Here is a 27,676-nt window from a genome sequence, read left to right on the forward strand (position 1 = left end):
AAACAGTCAGCAGTGACTGAAACAGATGTTAATATTTGAATAAATTACTTTTTGCCATATATAAATGAAAAATCTGTTGACTCAGACATGATCCTGGCCACCAGCAGATGGTGTTGTGATGCAACACTCGCTTGACAACTGAATTATAGTGTAAACCTGTACTTCTTACATGCATTTCAGCAACACAAGATTAAAACTGCTTTCCATCATAAACTGTACGACACATGGGAAATAAATTGAAATAGTAAACTATAAAAAACAATTGTGAAAAAAAAAAAAAAAAAGAAGTTCAGTTGTTCTCTACATGTTTCCCCTGCTGCTGTTTAGATACTCTCATATTTCCAGTGTGTTTACTTTAAGTGCACATCCCCCCATTTAGTCAGACAGGCGGTAGAATCCACAGCTTTATGGCAATCCATCTTTCCAGAAACCTCTCTGTCATGGATTAGGCTGCATACTATCAGGATTCATACTATACCAGCTAACATCTGAAGTATTCCTGACCCAGAGCCAGAAATAGATGCAGGGTTGTTGCTCTTAGACACTAAAGCACTAACAGAATGTAAATGGACTGAAAGCATTACCGCAGTGTGTGTTTTGTTGACAGCAATGGACTTTGAATTTTCTATCCTGCCTCACCTCCTCATAATAGACAAGAGGACAATCGATGTCACAGATGTTGATTGTCCTCTGACAGCCTCTCATTTCAAATAAGACAGCTGATGTTAAACGCTGACCACTTTAGTGGCACCCAGAGTCAAGTACATCAAAGAACGTTTCCACAGAGGTACAGTGCTAAAATAAAAAAACTAAATTCCCTGCTTATTTATAGTATATCCTCACCTCAAGTCCATACATGTTTGATGCTATTGACAAAGCGGAGGCAGTGTGTGGTTTCAAAAGAGGAGGTCATTGTTTCCTTTTTTATTTCACAGGCAGTACACTCTCTCTGTGAATGTGGGGCTGTGAATGTGTTGACTAGCATTGAAAATGCTAACACTGATAATGCTGGAAATGATAATGTGGAACAAATCTGTATTTGTTTACTATTCATAATGAATATAACAGTCAGTCACAAGATCGTAGTTGCAGTTCTCATGATGCAAGGAGGCCTAAAAACAGCACAGCCTTTTGCTAAGGAGAAAGAGTCTCACACTAACAGTGTCACGCAGCTTTATTTCATTTACAGCTTCACTCTGACTCATCACTTGTTTTTTTGTCTCATATTGTTTGTGTATTACAAAGGAAGACAAAAGATGGCTTCCTTAATCCAAGTCATTTGAGAAGTCTGATAAAAGATCCTTCACTCAGTTAAAGAGAGGCTTTGTTTCACAGTTTCGTTGTCAGAACAAAAATGAACACTAATAACAATTCAGTAGGTTAACCCTCAGTCAAACTGAAACACATTAGGCTGTCTAAATTTTTCCATTGAATGTAGGTGACCCAAAGTACAGTGAAGACCTTGGCTCAAGTCTCTTTTGCCTTTAGGCACAAAGCCCTAAAGTATGCGCCTTTGGTTCACACTTCACTAAAACTAGTTAAAAGATCATTACTCATATCGTTCCAACCCTGTATGGGTCTAAATGGAAAATTTGCAAAATGGATGCTTTTCATGTTGCTCTCATATAATATATAAAACATACACAACATATAACATGTACAACTATATATATATATATATATATATATATATATATATATATATATATATATTTCTAATCATCTGAAGCAATACAATGGCTTTGCATCTTCCCCTTATCCCCTTAAATTTATACTATTGTTCAAAAGTTTTGGGTCAGTAAGGTTTTTTAATGACTGTTTTCGATTTATGATTGCAAAGCTGAATTTTCAGCATCATTACTCCAGTCTTCAGTGTCACATGATCCTTCAGAAATCATTCTAATATGCTATTTTGGTGCTCAACAAACATTCCTTATATCATTATCAATGTTGAAAACTTGAAAAAAGAAGAGCATTTATTGGAAATAGAAATCTTTTATGACATTATAAATGTATTTACTGTCCATTTTGATCCATTTAATAATATGTCCTTGCTGAATAAAAGTATTAATTTCAACCCCAAAGTTTGGCGGTAAGCATAGGGTCTGACATGAGTGATGATTGGTCATGATGAGATATCAAAGAACCAATGACATTCAAATAGATGTAATGAGTCACAAATGACCATATTTTATTCAAAACCTACAGTGGAGGGCAAGATTTTCAGCGAAAAATGTACATTTCAGTTTTTATGTTTTCATTTTTGGGTATAATACTCTAAGTTCTTTCAAGTGTGCACAAATATTCTCAACAATGCCTTGAGCGACTTATGAACTCAGTAGCTGTTTTTTTTTTTTTTTTTTTTTTTTTGCTGGTACACTCTAAAAAATGCTGGGTTAAAAACAACCCAAGTTGGGTTGAAAATGGACAAACCCAGCAATTGGGTTGTTTTAACCCAGCGGTTGGGTTAAACAGTTGCCCAACGTGCTGGGTAGTTTTATTTAACTCAACTGTTGTATACAAATTACTGTATTGCTTGCTTAAAATGAACCCAAAATATGCTGGAAATTAACATTTATTAATATGTTTAATAAATGAGCATTTATTAATAAGATAATGAATAATAAACAATAAACATTTATTAAATTGCTTATTAATAAATGTACACCTTTTGATTATTATTGTTGCCTCTAGTAATCATGTGTCTGATTTTTAATTTCTCACCTATTTTGGATTCATTTTAAGCCAGCCATATAGTCTTTTTTAATCAGTAGTTGGGTTAAATAAAACTACCCAGCAGGTTGGGCAAACATTTAACCCAACCACTGGGTTAAAACAACCCAATTGCTGGGTTTGTCCATTTTCAACCCAACTTGGGTTGTTTTTAACCAAACATTTTTTAGAGTGTAGGTTTTTATTTTTTACTTTTATCCATTTATAAGAACAGTCCACAAACATCAAACAAATCCACACAATCTGTCTGACAAAAGGAGACAGACTTCTTGTGTGTAGATTACAAAGCATAATTACTGTCAGTCCTGACGTTTGTGCTGCAGGGACTCACAGTCACTCCGGTTTAATTAGCTTCGCCTCATATCCGCAAATAAACAGTAAAAGCCCCAGTTGCTCCAACACATAAACGACACATCACTCAATAGACCACGAGAGATTTAAACTACTGAAGCCTGCAGGGAACGCTGGTGCCATCAACCTGTATGTAAATGATGTGACAGATCTAGACGTTTTATTGTTTGCTATATTCATGGGATTTACAATGTTTATGAACTTGCCAAATGGTCACAAATAAGTGATGACAATAAAAAGATAAGGATATATCAGAACTCCCGTCATGCAGCCCATAGGAGAATCATAAAACTCATTTTCACCTCCTCTCCTGTTACACAGAATCCTCATAAAGGGAAATTGAGTCCGGGTGTGGTAAAACTATGAAGCAAAGCCTCGACTGAGCCAAAATAGCCGCAGAGGATTACAGTTCAACAGCGTACACGATAGTTTTAAGTAATTAGCCGGCTAAAATTAACAGACGTATTAAACGCACACTAAGCCAAATATTTGCCTGAATATATGGATGATCTTTTGACACTGCAAATCTATCACAAATATTGTAAATGAAATATCTGCGGCTATAAATGAATTAAAAATGTGACTCGACGGTTTACTCTGAACATTATCTTGCCAACGTCAGGCAGTTTCCTTCCTCTCGAATGTAGTGCTTTGTGAATAAATTAATGTTATGCAGGTTAATTGGATGGATTGCTTTTTAATTGCAAGCACATCATGAACAACACAGATAATATATAATCATATTGGACGTATCAGTAAGTCTCTGCATTCCTTTCTACTGGCAGAACTAGGATGTATAATTCATCATTGGGATTCTGAGCATAAACTAGAGGGTTTTCTGAACCTTATGGAGAGCCATGGGCCCTTTCTGTCAGAATCTTCTGAACTAATGTAATAATGTACCATTGCTGCCCTCAAACCACTGCAGGCGCACACAATATGAAACGAGCAGGTTGTGTTAGCTTAAATTTATAACGCTGCAATAAAAGTTTCTGAGTGACTGAGTGGTGCAGTATGAGATACAAAGGATACTGTCAATATTTGAGACCGTATAGGATATTTTAGTGGATCTACACATGATAAAATGACTTACTGAATCAGATATTAAAGCTGACTTGGCTCTAACACAAGCTCGTTGACCATCACATCTAAGTGTACGATCCCTCTGGTACAGCAACATGGTGCAGGCGCATCATAAATCATGTCTCGAACACAGAGAGCACAACGATCCTGCTGGATGTCATTTATAATTTAGAAATCTCAATTCGCAAGCCTCATTCAATTATGGTTCGGTTCATCTCTAAAGGAATGAGAAAAACAAAAACAAATGGAATTAAAATTAATTATTAAAACAAATAAAATGTGCATGTGAATGCGTGTGTGTGTTAGCACTTTGTGGAATGGACGTGTCGAAATTGTTTCCCCCGCCCGCAGCCTGAGATGCTGGGATAGGCTCCAGCATCCATGTGATCATACAGAGGGCAAGGGTTTTGGAGAATGGATGGAAAATAACAAAATCTAACTGGAAAAAGCAGAAACACTTGAATGCTATGAATGAATCACACTTTGATGGTATTAATTTACAATATTTAGTCTCTCTTTTTTTTGACACAATTATTTTCACACTGATGTTGTCCCACGTTAAAGGGATAGTTCACCCAAAAATGAAAATTATCTTATGATTTACTCACCCTCAAGCCATCCTAGGTGTATATGACTATCTTCTTTCAGACGAACATAATCAGAGATATATTTAAAAATATCCTTAGTCTTCCAAGTCTTCCTTATAATGTTGTGAATGGGGGGCAACGTTTAAAAAAAATAAAAAAAATATGGAATTTTAAATATGGATATTTTTCTTACAAATATGCAACCCTTCCATTCAAAAGGCCTTTATTAACCCTCTGGAACCGTATGGATTACTTTGATTATGGATGGATGTTTTTTTGTTTTGTTTTTTAAATGCGGCGTCCCATTCACTACCATTATAAACCTTGGAGGACTAAGGATTTTTTTTAAATAGATCTCTGATTGTGTTCATCTGAAAGAAGATAGTCATATACACCTATGATGGCTTGAGGGTGAGTAAGTCATGGGATAATTTTCATTTTTAAGTGAACTATCCCTTTAAATTGGTCCTACCCACTTGAGTAAATCCATGATCCTGAACCCTCCTCAGGGTTACGGATCAGTAGCCTTGTGGAGGGAAACAAAATACATGATGCAAACTTAACCCGTAACACCTTGACTAGCAAATTGTTCACTTTGTGACTACAGTATAATGGAGAATGGACAGAGAAATAAACAAACTAAACTTATAAATTGGGCAGGTTTAGTAGTGCTTTGACATATTGATTTTAGAAAATGACAGAAGATTACAGCAGATTATAAAAGAAGTACACAGTTGGTGTACAAAAACTAAGACTGCTGATGTAAACAATGATAGATCATAAAGATGTTTTTCATAATTCTGTTATAAACCATGTTCAAAGTTGTTGTCCAAGTATATTAAAGGTGCCATAGAACGTCTTTTTAAAAGATGTAATATAAGTCTAAGGTGTCCCCCTGAATGTGTCTGTGAAGTTTCAGCTCAAAATACCCCATAGATTTTTTTAAATGAATTTTTTTAACTGCCTATTTTGGGGCATCATTAAATATGAGCCGATTTAGGCTGCGGCCCCTTTAAATGCTCACGCTCCCCGCCCACGGAGCTCACGCTTGCCTTAAACAGCATAAAAAAAGTTCACACAGCTAATATAACCCTCAAAATTGATCTTTACAAAGTGTTCGTCATGCAGCATGTCTAATCGCGTATTTATTTGGATGTTTACATTTGATTCTGAATGAGTTTGATGGTGCTCCGTGGCTAAAGCTAACATTACACACTGTTGGAGAGATTTATAAAGAATGAAGTTGTGTTTATGAATTATACAGACTGCAAGTGTTTAAAAAATGAAAATAACGACAGTCTTGTTTCCGTGAATACAGTAAGAAACGATGGTAACTTTAACCACATTTAACAGTACATTAGCAACATGCTAACGAAACATTTAGAAAGACAATTTACAAATATCACTAAAAATATCATGTAATCATGGATCATGTCAGTTATTATCGCTCCATCTGCCATTTTTCACTATTGTCCTTGCTTGCTTACCTAGTCTGATGATTCAGCTGTGCACATCCAGACGTTAATACTGGCTGCCCTTGTGTAATGCTTGAACATGGGCTGGCATATGCAAATATTGGGGGCGTACATATTAATGATCCCGACTGTTACGTAACAGTCGGTGTTATGTTGAGATTCGCCTGTTCTTCGGAGGTCTTTTAAACAAATGAGATTTATATAAGAAGGAGGAAACAATGGAGTTTGAGACTCACTGTATGTCATTTCCATGTACTGAACTCTTGTTATTCACCTATGCCGAGGTAAATTACATTTTTAATTCTAGGGCACCTTTAAGATTTTTTGTTATTGAAAAAGTCTCTTATGCTCACCGAGAGTATTTATTTGATGAAAACTAAAACAGTACTGTCAAATATTATTAAAACTAAATATAATGAATTTCTATTTTATTATATTTTAAAATGTTTAATCTTGTTTTCAGCTCTTCAGTGTCATATGACATCCTTCAGAAATAATTCTAATATGCTGATTTGGACCTCAAACATTTTTTTTGAAATTATGATACATTTTTTCATAATTCTTTGATGAATAGAAAGCTAAAAACAGCATTTATTTGAAAATTTGTAACATTATAAATGTCTTTACTGACATTTGATCAATTTAATGCAAGCTTGCTAAATTAAATCGTACTTAACCTAAACTTCTTAATGGCAGTGTATAATGCTCTCAATATAGCAAACATAAGACATTCCTGTGATATCACATCAGAAAAAATGATCCACACTCTGGTCTGTTTTAAGAAATGATGCAAGTGACTTGTGGGGAAAAAGTACATCAGACACTATGTCTCAGAATGTGAGTGTTTAAGGAGGAAGAAGTTACACCTGCTGTCTGGGGAACAGCAGTTAACTGAGAGAACAGCCCTCTAGTCACTGCCAATACACTGTGTACCATAACAAGAACGTTACATAAACACCCATCAAATTTTCATGACTCTGGAACAGAGGAACGATACCACAGCAAAAATGACCATGTGCATAAGCAGCGTTTGCTTTGAGTGTCAGTGTTCTTGTTAAATAATGAATATTGTTTGACTGATAATGAATATTGTTTGACATCTGAAAGTAGCCATTGAAAGACAGTAAAGGGTAACAGTACAGTGGATGTACTGTACTGTGACGCGGAAGACACAGGCAGCGGTACCAGCCTCGAGTCTACAATGTGACAGCCAGATGAATGCATATGGGTGCCTTAACAGATGCAGACTGTCTCACAGTTCTTCAGGTTTCAGCAAAGTGTGTTGCCTAGCTGTGATGTCCACATTTGTTGTTACACAACAGCACAGGTGCAAAGACCCATCAAGACAGCAGCGGCACCTGTCATCTGACACAGAGGGTTGGAATGCATCATACGTCTGACAGTCAGAGCCAGGACATTTGTAAATTTGACCTAGGGTCTCGGGGTGAAATCACTAAATAAATATAAATTAGGTTCAGTACTGACTGAGGGTACGTTTACAAGACAATGATGTAATAAAAACGGAAATGTTTTCCTTTGCGTTTGTGAAAAGGTTTGTGTGCAGACAACAACATTGTCAAATTATCCCCATTCACATGGATTCGCGAGAACAACTAAAAATGTAGTATGCATGCCAGGCCAGTAGTTGGCGATGACACCTATTAGACTGAACACGTAATACGCATGCTCATGACGTCACCGCTTTCACAAATTCACGTTTTTGTAGTTTACACAGAGAAAATGACGGTATCATTTTCAAAAACTTGCACTTTGAAAATCGTTTTCAAGATTTTGCATTTTAAGGGCCCCAATATGAACGTAAATGAACAGCCAAGTTTTGTTTTTAGTGCCGTGTAAACGTCCCCTAAGAAAGCAGCAATAAAATACAGATTATTTTTTATAAATATTTTATATATTTATATAAAATACAATTACTTTCATGTTATGGCAGATAACCAATAAATGGCTGATTTTGTCAAATACACTACCGTTCAAAATATGATCAAAAACACAGTAATACCTTTCACTTCCACACCCTTACATAACAACCCAGATTTCCTCCCGGGGATGAATGATGGCTTAATACATTTGAGAGACAAAGGAATACATGTTATAGGTGATCTGATAGAGAATAAACAGTTAATGACCTTTGAACAATTCACTGCAAAATTTGAACTCAATAAGAAGTTCTTCTTGGTATACCAACAGATCCGCAGCTTTATAACAAAAAATCTTAGAGTTTGTTCAAGTGGATTCTGCGTTTCCCCAATAGAGGAACAGTTGAATAAAATTACTTCACCTCGATCTGTATCCAAAATCTTCTATGATATTTTGATAAGGGCCAATACAGATAGCTCAGATAAAACTAGGGTGTTATGGGAAAAGGACTTTGGAGAAGAAATTCAGATGACTGATTGGGAAGCCATATGTGAGATGCCTTCCTATCTTACCAGCAACTCTGCCTGGGAAATGCAGTATAAAATCGTTCATCGTCTGCATGTTACTCCTGTCCAAAGACATAAAGTGAATCAAAAACTCTCCAACCTCTGCAATAAATGTAAAATTCTAGAAGGAACTCTTATCCACTGTTTTTGGAGCTGCTCGAAAATACAACAATTCTGGATGGGCGTCGTAAAAGAACTTGAGAAAATTTTTCACTGCTCATTAGAAATAGGACCAAAGACTTGTTTGCTTGGCATGAACCAGGAACTCCCTTCCAGATTTCAAGGGACCCATCTTCTTCCAATTTTACTCCACTGTGCCCGCAAATGCATACTTGTATGCTGGATAACAGACCAAGTCTCGTCAATAGCACAATGGATTAACACAATCAAAGGTCTTATTCCATATGAAGCTTTTTCAACAGCATTAAAAGACAAACCTTTTAAATTCCATAAAGTATGGGACCCCTTTTTTACTTATCTTGGAGCTGGAGAGAGACATCTATTAGCGCTGGGAATAAGGAACTTGGCATAGAAAGACTGAATAGTAATGTAACGGTGATACAATTTTATTTATTCTTATTTTATGTTAAATTTATTTAACTTTTTTTTTCTGTAATAATGCATATTTAGTAACATTTTAAATGTGTATTTTGAAGAGAATTCAAATGAATGGCAACCTGTTTAAATTGTAATAGCTCAGATGTGTTTGCTATGTTTAAACCCTGTAAATGTCAAAAGTTTCAATTAAAAAAAAAAAAAAAAAAAAAAAACACAGTAAAACAGTAATAATGTGAAATATTATTACAATTTAAAGGTGCCATCGAACGTTTTTTTACAAGATGTAATATAAGTCTAAGGTGTCCCCTGAATGTGTCTGTGAAGTTGCAGCTCAAAATACCCCATAGATTTTTTTTAATTAATTTTTTTAACTGCCTATTTTGAGGCCTAATTAGAAATGCGGCGATTCAGGCTGCGGCCCCTTTAAATGCTTGCGCTCTCCGCCCCCTCCCAAGCTCTGTCGGTGTTATGTTGAGATTCGCCTGTTCTTCGGAAGTCTTTTAAACAAATGAGATTTATATAAAAAGTAGGAAACAATGGAGTTTGAGACTCACTGTATGTCATTTCCATGTACTGAACTCTTGTTATTCAACTATGCCGAGGTAAATTCAATTTTCAATTCGATGGCACCTTTAAAATAACTGTTTTCTATTTGATTATATTTAGGGCCCGAGCACCGATGGTGTGAGGACCCTATTGTAATTGCTCAGTTGATTATTCTTCTTCTCTGAAATGAATCTCATTTTTGAGGGCCTAAACCTGCTCGAAAACTCATGAAACTTTGCAATGTGTCAGAAGTGGTGAAAATTTACTGATATGGGTTTCAGAATTAGGTGTGGCAAAATACAGATACTGATGTCTGATATGGGTTTCAGAATTAGGTGTGGTAAAATGGCTTGATAGCACCACCTACAAAATTTCAATTAAGGTATGAAATTCGGTAGACACATGTAACAGCCCAATACCTACAAAAAAGTCCCTGGGTGCAAAATCTGTAAACCCAACAGGAAGTGAGATATTTTGAATTTTCTTTTGCAGTTTTTGCCATTTCCAGACGTTGTATTTTAACAAACTCCTCCTAGAGCTTTAATCAGATCAACATCACATTTGGTCAGTCTAATAATCTAAAGGCCTTTGCGATGTTAAATTGAGTTTTTTGCTAAAGGGCGTGTCCGTGGCGGCCTGACAAAGTTCGATGTTTCGGCATGAAAGAGGAAGTTGTTGTAACTCGGGCATGCAGTGTCCAATCATCCCAAAAATTCACATGTTTTATTACAGTCCTGACCTGAAGACATCTATATGCCAATATTCAGTTACAGTCATAGCGCCACCTGCAGGCAACAGGAAATTACATGTTTTACTCTGTGATTAACTCCTCATAGAGATTTAACCAGACCAATATCATATTTGGTCTGTCTAATCTTAAGGCCTTAGTGATGTTACATTGCAAAGATCTTGAGTTTTCGCTGAAGGGCGTGTCTATGGCGGCCTGACAAATTCTGATGTTTCGCCATGAAAGAGGAAGCTGTTGTAACATAGTGTCTGAACTTCACATGTGTGATAAGAGTCCTGGCCTAAAGACATCTATATATCAATATTCGGTTAGTCATAGTGCCACTAGCTGGCAACAGGAAATGGCATGCTTTGCACTGTAATTCACTCCCACAAACACATTTAAATATGTCATGAAGTACCAAATGTGCTAGAAACATGTTAAATAATGCAGTGCTAAGTGCTAAAGTATGCGATTAACGCCATGAAACAGGAAGTTGTAGTAACTCAGGCATACAATGTTTGATCTGCTCCAAACTTTACATGTTTGATAATAGTCCTTGCCTGAAGACATCTACATGGCAATATTCAGTTATATTCAAAGCGCCACCTGCTGGCAGCAGGAACTGTGGTGCATCAAAATGACTTATATGCCATATGCTTATATGCTTAATGCCATATTTTTCCTCTATTTATCCGCTTAAATGACCATCTCCCACTGTTCACAGTTTTCCTAAGGCCACCAGGTGGCGGTGAGCCCAGGTGCGACGGCCCTTTCATCGGTGCTTGCAGCTTTAATTTAAAATGTAATTTATTTCTGTGATGCAAAGCAAAATTTTCTGAAGCCTTCAGTGTCACATGATCCTTCAGAAAAGGTTCTAAATGTCTTTTCTATCACTTTTGATCAATTTAATGCATCCTTGCTGAACAAACATATTAATTTATTTTTTTTTAAATTAGTAACTCTTTAGTATGGGGAACAATTCTCACTTTTAACTAGTTGCTTATTAGCTTGCATATTGACTATTTATTAGTACTTATAAAGCACATATTAATGCCTTATTCTGCACAACCATATTCTACATCCCTAAATCCTACCCAATACCTAAACTTAAACGCTACAACAACTACCTTACTAAATATTAATAAGCAGTAAATTAAGAGTTTATTGAGGCAAAAGTCATAGTTAATAGTGAATATGTTACCCATACCAAAGTGTTACCAAAAAATCTTACTGACCCCAAACTTTTAAATAGTAGTTTAAAAGTGCCCTAGATTCAAAAATTTAATTTACCTCGGCATAGTTAAATAACAAGAGTTCAGTACATGGAAAATACATACAGTGAGTCTCAAACTCCATTGTTTCCTCCTTCTTATATAAATCTCATTTGTTTAAAAGACCTCCGAAGAACAGGCGAATCTCAACATAACACCGACTGTTACGTAACAGTCGGGGTGTACGCCCCCAATATTTGCATATGCCAGCCCATGTTCCCAACATTATGAAAGGCATTAGACAAGGGCAGAACGTCTGGATGTGCACAGCTGAATCAACAGACTAGGTAAGAAGGCAAGGACAATAGCAAAAAATGGCAGATGGAGCAATAATAACTGACATGATTCATGATAACATGATATTTTTAGTGATATTTGTAAATTGTCTTTCTAAATGTTTGTTAGCATGTTGCTAATGTACTGTTAAATGTGGTTAAAGTTACCATCGTTTCTAACTGTATTCACGGAGACAAGAGCCGTCACTATTTTCATTTTTAAACACTTGCAGTCTCTATAATTCATAAACACAACTTCATTCTTTATAAATCACTCCAACAGTGTAGCATTAGCCGTTAGCCACGGAGCATAGCCTCAACCTCATTCAGAATCAATGTAAACATTCAAATAAACACTATATTTACGTGATTAGACATGCTGCATGACGAACACTTTGTAAAGATCCATTTTGAGGGTTATATTAGCTGTTAGAACTTTTTTTATGTTGTTTAAGGCAAGCGTGAGCTCTTGGGGCGTGGAGCACGAGATTTAAAGGGCCACACACCCTGAATCGGCTCATTTTTAATTATGCCCCAAAATAGGCAGTTAAAAAAATGAATTAAAAAAAAATCTATGGGGTATTTTGAGCTGAAACTTCACAGACACATTCAGAGGACACCTTAGACTTATATTACATCTTTTAAAAAAAGTTCTAGGGCACCTTTAAATCAAAATAAAAAACAACCATTGTAAATGCTACATGTGAATTCAGACATTACAAAATTCAAATGTACAGTAAGAAAAATGGATGTTCATTTTGAGATTTGAGATAAGATTACATTTACCAATGTTATTAAATTATTAGTATTTTTAAGGATTAACTTTGAGTGTTAGATGACAGAAAAGATAATCTAAATGTAAAAATAAAGGAAATTAGCTTATACAATTAAATATAGAATACTGACCAATACAGATAAATTAAAAATCTCTAATATTGGCATATGGACAATGTGTTCCAATATACTCTACATCCATATTATAGACTGTGCCAAACTGCACAAAAAAACACACACAATAGAAGTTTGTGCATATTGTCTATGTCTATTAAACGGTTGTCAAATGATGATGATATGATGGTAAATTCACTTCAGTAAATTGAGCACTAAAGCAAGACAGTGTGTGGTAAAAAAAACAATGCTATTATCGGGTGCAATTCATTCTTAATATATTCCACCTGCTGAAAATGAATTATGTGTCATTACAGCCATCTATGTGATGTACAGGAAGCGTCTAACAATTGCCCTTCAAAACTAATCAACGGTCTTTGTTTCCTCAAATAACACTAAAATTAATCCATCTTTGGTCACGTCTTCGATACAGCCGCTGAATGTGAACGTGACTGTAAATTCAGATGAAGATCAGATGAAGGGCAGATGGGTTAGAGTTGGTTTAGTCACCTTCCTGAGAGAGGTGGATGAGTGGTCACAGACCCTTGAGAGGTGCACACATGGTCTTTGTAATGCAAAACAAAACCTCATGAAAACGGTTCAGCTGCCTCTTCAAAATGCCACTCGGTTAACAAACAAAGGATTAGAAAAAACTAATGCTGACAAGCACCTTTAATCTTTGCCATTTAACTAAATCTGCATTATATTTGTGGTAATGGAAAACAATGTACAAACCAACATGGCAGAATCAAAGGAAAATGGCATAAATAAAGGGCCTTTTTTCTGCTCTCGAGTCTTTGGTCTTTACTAGCCACTTCTTCTCGGTTCACTTCCTGTCCCATTCTTTGCCCCACTGGAACACTGAAATTGGGCCTAAAGAATCTGCTGACCTCCAAGAACCAGCGATCGGCACCACTGGTTGCAAAACAAGTAGCTTTTCCACATGGCTGTTTCCAAACAAGGTCCACTTGTAGTCTTTTTTTCTCAGAGATCTGGAGTCAAGTCCTATGACTCGACCCAGGTGCCAAAGTGTATGAGAGAGAGAAAGACGAAAAGACAAGCATTTCATGATCTGGGACAAAGTCTGGGTCTGCTGTTTATTTCATTAGACTCCATTAAGAGTTCATGAGGCCAGAGAGATGAGCTAGCATAGCATCACCAGACTTATTTAGAAAATGATTTCATCTCTCATTCTGAGGTCACCTGAGGGGATGCTCCACATGCAGATCTGCAACCTGAACCTGCATGATATATCTTCATTCTTCTAACAGAGGCTAGTGGAATCAGTTCTGCAACTCTTTGTTTCTTCAGGATAGAGATGGCTGTGGCTTAAAGATCTGGGCTGAAAACTCAAGTCACCATCAGTTATGCCCTTGAGAACGGCTAAGGACAGCATCTGTCAAAGTAATTGTAAATGTCCTCAGTGGCAAATACATTAAGATCTAAAAGAGATACAGTAGCGAGGAAGCTACAACACATAGTAATTCAGTGTTTGTCTATGTTCTGTAAGCAGGTACATGTTCATGAGGCCATGTAAACACCAATCACCTTCAAGCTAATCTGTTCACTTGTTATCTACACCCGGAGCAATTTTCAATGATGGCTTTTAGATTTCACAATCTTCAGGACCAAACAAATGTCAAAACACAGCCAAAGACAATTTACTGAGAGAAATGAGAAAAAGGATCAATACGGATAATTTCCTTCCATCAACAAAGTCAGTGAAGCAAACTCTTAAAAGTACAAGCTGCCCTTTAAAGTGCTGTATACACCACCAGCTGAACTCTTTATTAATGTTTTAAGATGCATACAATTCTAAAGGGTTAGTTCACATCATTAATTACTCACCCTCATATCGTTCCAAACCCGTAAGACCTTTCATCTTTGGAGCACAAATTAAGATATTTTTGATGAAATCCAAGAGTTTTTTTTTTTTTTATCCCCCATAGAAAGCAGCGTAATTACCATCATTCAAGGTCCAGAAAGGTATTAAAGACATTGTTAAAATAGTCAACGTGACTGCAGTAGTTCAACCTCAATGTTATGAAGCGACGAGAATACTTTTTGTGCGCAAAAACAAAACAAAAATAACAACTTTATTCAACAATTTCTTCTCTACCCTGTCAGTCTCCTAAGCAGTTGAGGGAGCGCAGCGCTTCTGTGTTTACGTCCGAACACCTCAGTATTCGCCGACGCTGTTCACGTGAGCATCACAATGCATGTGTGTGATGCTGATGCAGGAGCCGGCCAACATATATATATATATATATATATATATATATATATATATATATATATATATATATATATATATATACAGCCGCCCTATATTATATATATATATATATATATATATATATATATATATATATACAGTACAGTCCAAAAGTTTGGAACCACTAAGATTTTTAATGTTTTTAAAAGAAGTTTCATCTGCTCACCAAGGCTACATTTATTTAATTAAAAATACAGTAAAAAACAGTAATATTGTGAAATATTATTACAATTTAAAATAACTGTTTTCTATTTGAATATATTTCACAAAGTAATTTATTCCTGTGATGGCAAAGCTGAATTTTCAGCATCATTACTCCAGTCTTCAGTGTCACATGATCCTTCAGAAATCATTCTAATATGCTGATCTGCTGCTCAAGAAACATTTAATGTGTACAATTGTACAAAATATTTGTGTACAATATTTTTTTTCAGGATTATTTGATGAATAGAAAGTTCAAAAGAACAGTGTTTATCCGAAATCTAATCTTTTGTAACATTATAAATGTCTTTACTGCCACTTTTGATTGATTTAATGCATCCTTGCTGAATAAAAGTATTCATTTCTTTAATTTCTTTTCAAAAAAATAAAAATAAAAATTCTTACTGACCCCAAACTTTTGAACGGTAGTGTATAATGCTACAGAAGCTTTGTATTTCAGATAAATGCTGTTCTTTTGAACTTTCTATTCATCAAGGAATCCTGAAAAAAAAAAGTACACAACTGTTTTCAACATTGAAAATAATCATAAATGTTTCTTGAGCAGCAAATCAGCATATTAGAATGATTTCTGAAGGATCATGTGACACTGAAGACTGGAGTAACGATGCTGAAAATTCAGCTTTGCATCACAGGAATAAATTACTTTGTCAAATATATTTAAATAGTACACAGTTATTTTAAATTGTAATAATATTTCACAATATTACTGTTTTTTACTGTATTTTTAATTAAATAAATGTAGCCTTGGTGAGCTGACGAAACTTCTTTTAAAAACATTAAAAATCTTAGTGGTTCCAAACTTTTGGACTGTACTGTATATATTTATATGTATATACTGTATAGTTCAAATGATAAAATTGTTTTTAAATTCAAAAAGTTAATCTATTATTTTGTTGCAATTACTTTATCAAGTACTTTTTCAATACGAAAAAAGATTAAATTATTATTTTATGGTTACATTTAATGTTATTTTACACATAACATTATATTACTCTTACATGAATTAAAGTGTTTAACTTAAAGTGCCCCTATTATGGATTTTTGAAAATTACCTTTCATGTAGCATGTAACATAGTTCTAAGTGAATGAAAACACCCTAAAGTTTTAAATCTGAAAGTGCACTGTATATAAAGTTATTGTCTCTCAAATGTAAGAGTCGACTCTGAGTCAATTAAACAAGTCATTTGTAAAACGAATCCCAAGCCGTTTCGTTGTGATGTCACAACGAAACATAAGCATATTGCCCGCCCACTTATTGCACACGCAGACGTGTTCCCGCCATTTTACTGATGACTGCTTTTCAAACCTCAGGGAGTTTAATGCAGGATTCACAAAACACTTGGTCTTAAAATATGGATCAATGCCCAGTTTATTTGGAGCAGCTTGCTCCTCTGAATCTCAACCTGTAAGTATGATTAATAATTGATGTTTATATTTTCTAGTGATCATTCAAAATTCATAGTTTTGTATGTTATGATGTGTAATGTACACCCTAGTATGTATGCCTCCTGCTAACCGGCTAACTCACGTTTCTGTCGTTCTGCTATTCAGATTTGGGTCCAATATTGTCTAAAAATGAGTCAATTAATGCAGCTTCTCTGTCTTATTACATGGAGTAATGATCAAGGATGGAGCACGACTTTTGTTTACAAAGTGTAATGCATTATCAGCTATTGTGCTTGGCTAACGTGGGTGTTTACAACATAGAAAACAAACTGTTTTTGCCCTCTGCATTTTTATTATTACAGTAGAGTGGAGCTCTATCTGTATTGTAATAGGATGTTAAGATGCTAGTCTGCACTAACTAGTTGAAGTATTCTCTCTGTAATCAGTAAACACCCATTTCAATGTCCAACAATGATATAGCCATTTTTCTTTGTTAATAGTTATGACGAAAAAGTCTGTACACATCTGGCCTAAATGTTTATCTTATGTTAGAGGTTTTCAGCTTCGCTTGCCATGCTGACACAGTTCTCACAGGTGCACCTACATAAAGTATAACAGTGACGCTGCTATCATGTCTTATAAATAACGCAAACTAATGTGACACTTACCATAGAAAAACGTCCTACTCCAGTCGTGATTATGGTTGATTAACTACTTCAGACGTTTCATCATCGGACACGGGCTCGAATTGATACGGTAAAATCGATGCCATCTTTTCTGTCCAAACATTGTATACAATGTCTTGCGAATTGATAGCTGACATTCAGTTATGGTTATTGGTGCACGCAGTAGACCAATAACAAAGGATTGGGCAATCTGACCAATCAGAGCAGTGTAAGCTCACGGAAAGGAGGGGTTTAGAGCTGCTTCTAACGAATCGTTTATGAACTGATGTGAAATGAAATGTATATTATGAGAAAACGAAAGTGTTTTTTGACCTGCATGTAAACCTGTTGTAAGAGACTCCCAAAACAATATTAGGAACATTTAAAAAGGCATAATAGGGGCACTTTAAATATATATAGAAGAAAAAATTCACGTGCAGGCACAAATTATTTGGTCTCCAAAACAGTTTTTAAGCATTTAAAGGGATAGTTCATCCAAAAATGAAAATTTGCTGTTTATATGCTTACCCCCAGCGCATCCAAGAACAGTATTTATATCATTTTTTAACTCTAATACACCACTATGTCCAACCGCGTTCAGCATTCGCTTAGTGAGGTCTGATCGCGCTCTGACAGCGGCAGTGATGTCTCGGGCATATACTTCAATGAGAGCGAGACATCACTGCCGTTGTCAGAGCGCGATCAGACCTTACTAACGAGTGCTGAACGCGGTTGGACATAGTGGTGTATTAGAGTTAAAAAATGATATAAATACTGTTCGGTTTATCGCACAAACCGATCGTTTCGTGTCTTAGGACATCAATGTGTCATCATGATCCGCAGGGTTTAATTTGGACTTGTCTATGCACGTTTTATTTACTCTTATAGTAGAAGTTCCCATCCACTAGCATTATTTGACTGACAGACGGCAACGGTTGGAGTTCAAAATCATCAATTGTGTTCTACTGAAGAAACAAAGTCACGGACATCTTGGATGCGCTGGGGGTAAGCAGATAAACATCACATTTTCATTTTTGGGTGAACTATCCCTTTAAGCATTCACCTTTACAGATAAAGAGACCATGACAAACAAATTCAGTCAAATATGTCCAAACCTTTGACTGGAAATACATCTATTTAAGGACAGTCCTGGTGGGACAGGTTTAGTGTCTTCACAGTGTTCCAGTGATCAGATCAGCCATGCAGGAACAGATAACACTTGTCCTTGACAACACAGAGCTGAAATATGGCAGCCTTGCACCTGTTGAGCAGACAGGATCCTTTAACAGGCAGAGGAATCTCACTGGAGTCTGTGGGCAACTCAGGTTTGAATTCTTCCCTACTGAATCAACAGATCACTTAAAGAGGGCTTAATTGAATCCTCAAGGCTGGATTGATAGGGTAAACGGCTTGTGATTACGTTAACCTCCCTGGCTGCTTCGCAGACACAAGGTTTCTGCCTGGATGCGTGTCTGCTTCAGTCAACCACAGTGTCTGATTCAATCCAAACTCAATTACCCTCTCCGTTATAATGGCCTTTAATAACAGGGTTATTAAACTTGAGGGAGAGCAGTTCACCCGAGCCACCGTAATGCATTGCACTCTGAGAGAGCAGTCCTGTCATTCAAATATATTCCAGTGATGAAATCAAGTCTGCTTGTAGCGATAACACTGTGCTTTTACAATGCATTAGCATTCAAACATGCCGTTATCATATCTCCCTACTGAGACTTTAACCACAGAGGCTGATATCCTGACAGATTATTATAATCACACTTCAAAGCACAGAGTAAGAAGAGAAAAGTGAATGTGAAATGTTTTGGTAAACAGCGTTTGCTCTTACCCGCCGTACGCTCCAAAAGTGAAACTCCTCTTTCTCTGCGGCATCTTGGCTAATGGATACAGCTGAGTGCAAAACAGAGAGACAGAACTCTACAGAGACACCAGCACTGCCTCTGTCTCCCTGGACTGACTGAGAACGTCTGTGACCGTGTGTGTGTGTGTGTTTTCGTGTGTAACTGTACACATGCAGCACGCTGTCCTTCCTTTCCACTCCCCTGGCTCCCTCTCGCTCACGCCTCCTTGGCAAATAAGGCACTGAGAGGCTGGCTCTGTCCATTTTCAGTCTCCTCGGTAACCGGTCCCCACTTCTCATTCATATCTTCCTTTAGTGCTATTGTAAACAGGCAGAAATGGAGCAGCAACTTATGTCTTCATAATGTCATGACAGACAGAGAGATAGACAGATCACTACAACAATAAATAATAAATTGATAAATTGTGTTTTAATCCAGATTTTAAGAAGTTAATGTATTATGTTACTTTGTTATTAAATTACTTCTTTAACATTTCTATTTAACTTTTTTTTTACATTTCTATTTATTTGCCAATATTAAAAGTGATTTATTTATTATTATATTCTGTTTACATTTTAAACATGAATTAGGCAAAAAGCTTGAAAATTTGTTTATATACAGTTATTATTATTATTATTATTATTAATTTGGAATTTTAAAAAAATTTAATAAAAAATAGATTGAGCTTAAAAGCTGAAGTGTATATTTTTGTTTTTCTTCTGATCAGCCCAGAACATCAACATTGCCTCAACCAATGGTATGCGTTTGGGGCGGGACTATCAGTTTGATTGACCAATTGCAGATGTGGGGTGTTTTGGAGACCATTTCAAAACAATCAATCAATTCACCCATATCAAAATTTAGAGAAAATTCAGAATACATAGAAGTCCATAATTATTTTGTAGCAGATTATTATTTTAGGTAATGGATGATAACCAAAAAATACATTTTTAATAACAATAAATAAATGAATGTTATTATTTACATTCATGAAAGTTAATTAATACATTTATACATGTATATTAAGTCAATTAAGTAGATTAAAAATAAAATCCCTAAAAACTTGTTACGATAAAATAAAAACTTGACATGGTGCCAATATATCATGCATCCTAAAAATCATTGTTGGTGACGCTTGTGGAGAACAAAATACACACTTCAGGGATCGTGTGTCTCCTAAAAACAGCTGCTTAAACAAAGGTGCTTGTCAACTGTTGACACAGAGTTTTCAAAGTCACTTAACTATTTACCTAACTGCAATACTTACCCCTCTGTCGTGAGCATGTATAATAAATGAGTCCTTGGACACAGTCAAAGGAAAAGTGTATCTGTAGGTCAGTCATTAAGTGACTTGCTTTGCACAGAAGGTCTTGTGCGACCGTGAAGTCTGAGTCTGGCAGTATGTTTTTCTGATTATTAAGCAGAACACAGTTGCCCTGTCCCATGGTTGAGCTTCAGGATTTATCTGGTGTATAGCAGTATAGACTCTTCTTTGACTTTTGCTGGTACGTGTTTTTGTCCTTTATCAGGAGTGGATGGCACACAGGCTTCCAAAAGAACGCAAAAGCTGAGATCTCCTCAGAGATAGTCCTTATCGGCCCTGACGTGCTGCTCTCAAACCCAGACGGTCTGACACATCTAGCCAGCAGCTGAATCCTCAATGACAAGAGTGTAAAACTGCTGATTCATCGGCGAAATCCAGGTTTACGACAGCATGTTTGATAAAATGGCTACTTGGCATTTTTTCATTGATTCAAAGGATATGTAAGGAAAAACTGCACACAAAATACATGCAGTAAATGGAAAGTCTCACACAGCACATGCAAACAGCACATATGTATGCCCATGTGGCATCCATATCAACAGGTAAACAACATTTACACTGCATTCATAAACACAATAGTGCTCGACAGCAAAATTGTAGCAGACATAGATTTTTATTTTTTGGTTGTATCTTTTTTGTTGTTGTTGTTGCATGTAGCATGCTGAAATTGGCAGAAAAATGTACTAAAAAACCTTATTTATTAACATAACTTTTGCAAAATAGAATTTTATGAAGCCATACAAAATACAGATAACTACTCGTCTACTGTTTCAAAAAACAATGTCATTAATTTTTTTTATTTTATATATATATATATATATATATATATATATATATATATATATATATATATATATATATATATATATATATATATATATATCTGGTCCTTTAATCTGATTGGCTAAAAGGTCTTTCCAGCCATGCAAAATTCTACCAGTATCACCACAAACTTGGGACTCTTATTTTGATATTCTGTTGTGTTTTGTTTAGTTCCTGTTTCTCTGCTCTATTGAGTTTTGGTTACTGATTATCACTTAATTTGTTTCTATGGTTATTGGTTAAAGGTGCCCACGAATGCTTTTTCACAAGATGTAATATAAGTCTAAGGTGTCTCCTGAATGTGTCTGTGAAGTTTCAGCTCAAAATACCCCATAGATTTTTTTTTATTAATTTTTTTAACTGCCTATTTTGGGGCATCATTAACTATACACTGATTTTTTCAGCGCGCCGCCCCTTTAAATCGCGTGCTCCCTGCCACACGAGCTTTCGATTATATTACAGCACATTTACAAAGTTCACACAGCTAATATAACCCTCAAATGGATCTTTACATGATGTTCGTCATGCATGCTGTATGCATACATCGAATCATGTGAGTGAAGTATTTATTTTGATGTTTACATTTGATTCTCTATGAGTTTAAGGCTGTTCTCCGTGGCTAACGGCTAATGCTACACTGTTGGAGAGATTTATAAAGAATGAAGTTGTGTTTATGAATTATACAGACTGCAAGTGTTTAAAAATGAAAATAGCGACGGCTCTTTTCTCCGTGAATACAGTAAGAAACGATGGTAACTTTAACCTCATTTAACAGTACATTAGCAACATGCTAACGAAACATTTAGATAGACAATTTACAAATATCACTAAAAATATCATGCTATCATGGATCATGTCAGTTATTATTGCTCCATCTGCCATTTTTCGCTGTTGTTCTTGCTTGCTTACCTTGTCTGTGCACAGATCCAGACGTTAATACAGCCTTTCCTTGTCTAATGCTCGAACATGGGCTGGCACATATGCAAATATTGGGGGCGTACATATTAATGATCTCGACTGTTACGTAACAGTCGATGTTATGTTGAGATCTGCGTGTTTTCCGGAAGTCTTTTAAACAAATGAGATTTATATAAGAAGGAGGAAGCACTGGAGTTTGAAACTCAATGTATGTCTTTTCCATGTACTGAACTCTTGTTATTCAACTATGCCAAGATAAATTAAATTTTTCATTCAAGGGCACCTTTAAGTATAATTATCACCTGTCAGTCATTTGGTTCATCTTGTATTTAAACTCCCTGGCTGTGTTCAAAATCGCCCCCCCCCCCCCCCTATTTATAAGGCGGGACGTATTCCACCATATTGCGCGTTGCAGTTTCTTACACAGCTCCTATTCTGCTTATACAGAACATGCAGTGTAAAACAGGGCAAAATCCTTCAATTCAAATCTAACTTTCTGGTGACTGACTGGCCAGCCAACTGAAATGGATTTACCGTATCTAAAGAAAGTCCAGCTACATGAAAGCCCTGACGTGTGCCATGATATACAGTCAATCCACCTGCAGAGTAGACAGGCTTTCTTCATTGACTCAGATGGCTGCTCTCAGCTCAAAGACATTTGCTCTTAGGGAATAAACTGCCAGGTAGACATTGATCAGACGAGAATACTGTTTACACAGCTCTTATTTTTTCTGCTTCGGGCGACCTCTGTTCATCATTTCAAGACTTGAGACAGACTCAGATGCTCCACAGTGAATGCTTATTGTTTGAGGGGCAAACTGAGGCCATATCAGTCACATCTCAAACAAATGAACGTGGCATGTCCCATTCTCAAGCCAATAAACTCTCATGTCCTTTACAGCACCTGAGCAAATGGGATTTTCAACAGTGAGACCAAGGGACTAATATGAGCTTTGAACTTATAACATGTCGGTGAAGACAGAATTCATAGGCTGCAGTCTGAAAACTCAGAGACTTTGAAAAGTAAGGCTCTTTCAAAGATCTGCTTTCAGCTAAAATAAAAAAGTGCAGACAGTGGTGTAGTTGTTTATGAGCTGTTGATCCTGCGGCGTGAAAAAGTTCAGCTTACTTCCCCTCAGACGGGAGGGTTAATTACACCATAACATTTACTCTAGTCTCATGATAAACACCTTGCTTATGGCCACAGCATATAAAAGAGGTTTAACCATGGCTATATTTCAACTGGAGAAGAGATTATTTCAAGGGGCAGGTATTTAGAGGGTAATTGTGCTGGAAATAAACTACAGCCTATCTTTGCCTGAATTTCATTTTATATCAGACTTACACACTGCATACCAGCTACGCTAAAACAAGATTACTTCCTCCGATCCTTTACTCGTAAAACTGTAATTTATATGTGTCTGGATCTTGTTTCAGAAAGGGGAAAAAAATCAAACAGATTTTCACAGGCAGTCACAGGCTTGTGAAGTTTAAAGAGGCCGTAGATGTGGCTGTTTGACTGGAGGATTTTTAGAAAGTGTCCACATGACCCCATGTCCCAGCAAGAGAAGCAGCCATGGCCTCCTGCACACTGTGTTCTTTCATTGGAGCTCAGTACACTACTGCAGAAACACTGACAGAAAGGGACAGTTGTTCAAGCATACCATAGGCCTACCTAGAAAAAATATAATGTTTCACACTTCACATGAAACATTATATTCTGGTTTTAAAAAATAATAATAATTACAAATATAATTTTATCTATTAGTTTCAGATTATTGCTTACATACAGTATATTAGACAGACAGACAGACAGATGTAAGAATGCTAAGAAGAGACTAAAACAGAATCATTGCAGTGCATTAACAGAAGACAATCAAATGTAGTTTCTCAGCAGACACTAGATCTCTCTCCTCCCAGGAAGCTGGATCAATGACCTGACTAAGTGAATGTTTGGCATATTCCGTGCCCATCGATCTGAGTGCCATGTAGAGAAGATCTATTATAGTAATAATGGATGCTCGGTACTATGATACTCCTGTGCCAGATAGACCAGACCTACAGCCACAGGGTGATGTACAGCCAGAGTTCATCTCTCTCTTCTGAGGCTGAGAGCTCAATCTTTCTCTTTCTCACAGATATACGCCTCATATATCAATGAATTTATGTTTGTAAATACATCCTCCAGAGATGTCAGCCTGTTAAGAGTAACACCGGCACCTACTGGCAGATCATGAAACTGCAAGGAAAAGTGTTTGTGTGTGTGGTCCTTATTAATTTTAAGTTATGGGGACAAAATGTCCACACAAAGATCCAAACAATATACAAAATCCATGTCCTTGTAGTGACATTTTTGGGTCTGTATGAGGCAAACAGCTTAAATCATACAGAATTAAGTACTAACATTTTTTTTTTGAAAATGTAGCAATGTTTTCTGTGATGGGTAGGTTTAGGGTTAGGGGATATAATATACAGTTTGTACAATATAAAAATCATTATGTCTATGGAATGTTCCATAAAACATGAACAATATTTCTGTCTGACCCTATCCCTACCCCTAAACCTAAAACCCTGTCCATAACTTTCCCTAAAATCAGAGTAAAATGAGGTGAATAACATTGATGTAGAAGCACCTAACTCTGGTTGCAAGCCTAAACTTGACATAAACAGTAAAGTTGTCCCTCAAATCTGATTGGTTGATCAAAATGTTGTTCCAGGATTAACAAAGATGCTGATTCAGGAACATGTTGTACTTGGTGAAATCACGTTTACCCCATTCCCTGACCATCTGATGTATTTTACACACAAAACTGGAAAGCAGTTTCTCACACTGGCAAGCTGTGATCTGACTGGCTGGCTTCCAATAAGCACTTTTGAGGATGAATATAAAGCACAGCCTAAAATATTTTGTACTACAGCACATAATAAAAATCAAGTTTTCAGTCATATGTGTCAGAATCACGTGCTTAATATCTCCACTTGCTTGTGCTTAAATCCATTTGAAAATGGATTCTCTCATTTTCTTTTCAAAAAATATGTCATGAGTCTCTCTAGCCTGCACCATCACTATCAAGACTACACTAACGTGTGAGAGAAAAAAGAAGAAGAGGACAAAAGACAGAAAGAAAGATGGGAGAAGAGAGAGGGAGGTTCCTGCAGGTTGCTGAGCATATTTTCTACTAAGATAGATAGATAGATATGAATCTGTGTGAATTAATATGAATTAGTTATTTATTAAATAAATAATCTTGCAATTTCCTACATTTATAATTCATGCCGTTGGAGTTGTTTTTGTCATCACTGATTAGTTGAAAAACTAAAAAAAGAACTTCACTTTTTTTTTTACACGTAATGAATACATCACTCGCAAAAAAGGTCGTCTTACTATCCTTGACATTATCATGCTACATACAGCTGGACGATATCAAGTAAACATTTAAAATATCATCTTTCGCGTCCAGTAAGAGCCATTCAGAAAGTATCTCAGAACGCGTCCAGCAGAGAGTGCGGTGCATTTACGCATCACAGCAGAGCTAAATGACTTTCTTATCTGCGTGATGCAGCAATACACCTGGTGCTTCCAGGGATGTCCTATATAACTCAGCATACTGATGCACATTCATTCAGTGCACGCTGTACAGACTCGCGCTGTCATGACTGCCCAGCACTATGCTGTTTGTGCATGGATTCTCTGAGATACAAATGGAAGGTTTTCATCGAAATTCTATAACAGAAGAACATGCAATCAGTCAATAAAATGTGATAAAGTTTGTGATAAACAGCAGTAATACTGCAATGATGAATAACTGCAAGGAAACAAGCCATACTATATGATAGCTCTATGTGAAGAACTGAACAAAATTTAAGTCACTCTCCATTACACTGTGCAGTTTACAGTCAAATGCTCCAAACAAACATATAATCCTCTGATGTGAAATAAAGATTCAATAAATTATAAAAATTTGATTAAAAACCAAAATAAGTAATGTTGAAATAAATGAGTTTAAAGGGTTAGTTTACCCAAAAATGAAAATTATGTCATTAATGACTCACCTTCATGTCGTTCCACACCCGTAAGACCTCCGTTCATCTTCAGAACACAGTTTAAGATATTTTAGATTTAGTCAGGGAGCTTTCTGTCCCTCCATTGAAAATGTATGTACGGTATACTGTCCATGTCCAGAAAGGTAATAAAAACATCATCAAAGTAGTACATGAGACATCAGTGGGTTAGTTAGAAAATACATTTTGAAAATACATTTTGATCCAAAAATAACAAAAACTACGACTTTATTCAGCATTGTATTCTCTTCCGGAATCCTTTCCATTGAATTGATTCCATTGAATCCTTTCATCTGTCGGCATTGGTAACACATTTTTACGTCGTTGTTTTTGGTGATTAGGACATCCGCGACATGCACACTTATGCACCATTTTAAAAAATATAGCAATACCAAAATACAAACAATGTAGAATAGCTTGAATACAGCGTGCGTCTCCCTCAGACTGTAAACGAAGCTCGGGCGCACCGGATAACACGTCAGCAGCGTCTTACATCAGCAGCGTCACTGCGGTGTCGTGAACCACACTCCAAAGTAGAAGGGGGCGGTAATGCACCAATAAGCTGGATGCCAACCGCCGTAAAACAGGAAAGAAGAAGAAGAAGCGGAGTCGTGAACGCGAATTGACAACAGACCCGGAAGAGAATACAATGCTGAATAAAGTCGTAGTTTTTGTTATTTTTGGACCAAAATGTATTTTCGGTGCTTCAAAATGTTGCAGATGTCCTAATCGCCAAAAACAACCACGGCGACGTAAAAGTGCATTACCAATGAAGACAGATGAAAGATTCAATGGAATCAATTCAATGGAAAGGATTCCGGAAGAGAAGACGTAGAAGTCGTAGTTTTTGTTATTTTTGGACCAAAATGTATTTTCGATGCTTCAACAAATTCTAACTGACCCTCTGATGTCACATGGACTACTTTGATGATGTTTTTATTAACTTTCTGGACATGGACAGTATACCGTACATACATTTTCAATGGAGGGACAGAAAGCTCTCAGACTAAATCTAAAATATCTTAAACTGTGTTCCGAAGATGAACGGAGGTCTTACGGGTTTGGAACGACATGAGGGTGAGTCATTAATGACATAATTTTCATTTTTGGGTGAACTAACCCTTTAAGGTGAAGTACTAAAATTACTAAAAAATAAAAATAAAAATAAATAAAAAATAAATATAATAATATATAGAAAAACTACA

The 27,676-nt window shown here is 36.2% G+C and overlaps 1 protein-coding gene across 15 annotated transcripts in view; it reads right to left on the reverse strand.

The window, feature by feature from the left end:
* Nucleotides 1-27,676, reverse strand: part of rap1gapa (RAP1 GTPase activating protein a) — a 121,726-nt gene that overhangs the window by 79,926 nt on the left and 14,124 nt on the right. For 2 of the 15 annotated variants that reach the window (XM_048177238.1, XM_048177249.1), the window contains exons 1-2: nt 20,613-20,716; nt 19,333-19,662 (exon numbers count right to left, since the gene is read on the reverse strand). The exons of 2 other annotated variants lie outside the window; for them this stretch is intronic. In XM_048177238.1, coding sequence (XP_048033195.1) covers nt 19,333-19,376 — 44 coding nt within the window. In that variant the 5' untranslated portion in view covers nt 19,377-19,662; nt 20,613-20,716. Of the gene's footprint in view, nt 1-4,177; nt 4,730-19,332; nt 19,663-20,612; nt 20,718-27,676 lie in introns of those variants that run through there. 11 more of the 15 variants (XM_048177241.1, XM_048177237.1, XM_048177259.1 and 8 more) reach the window with 8 other exon arrangements.

The sequence above is a fragment of the Megalobrama amblycephala genome, linkage group LG24, assembly GCF_018812025.1.
Source record: "Megalobrama amblycephala isolate DHTTF-2021 linkage group LG24, ASM1881202v1, whole genome shotgun sequence".
Classification (NCBI taxonomy): Eukaryota; Metazoa; Chordata; class Actinopteri; order Cypriniformes; family Xenocyprididae; genus Megalobrama; species Megalobrama amblycephala.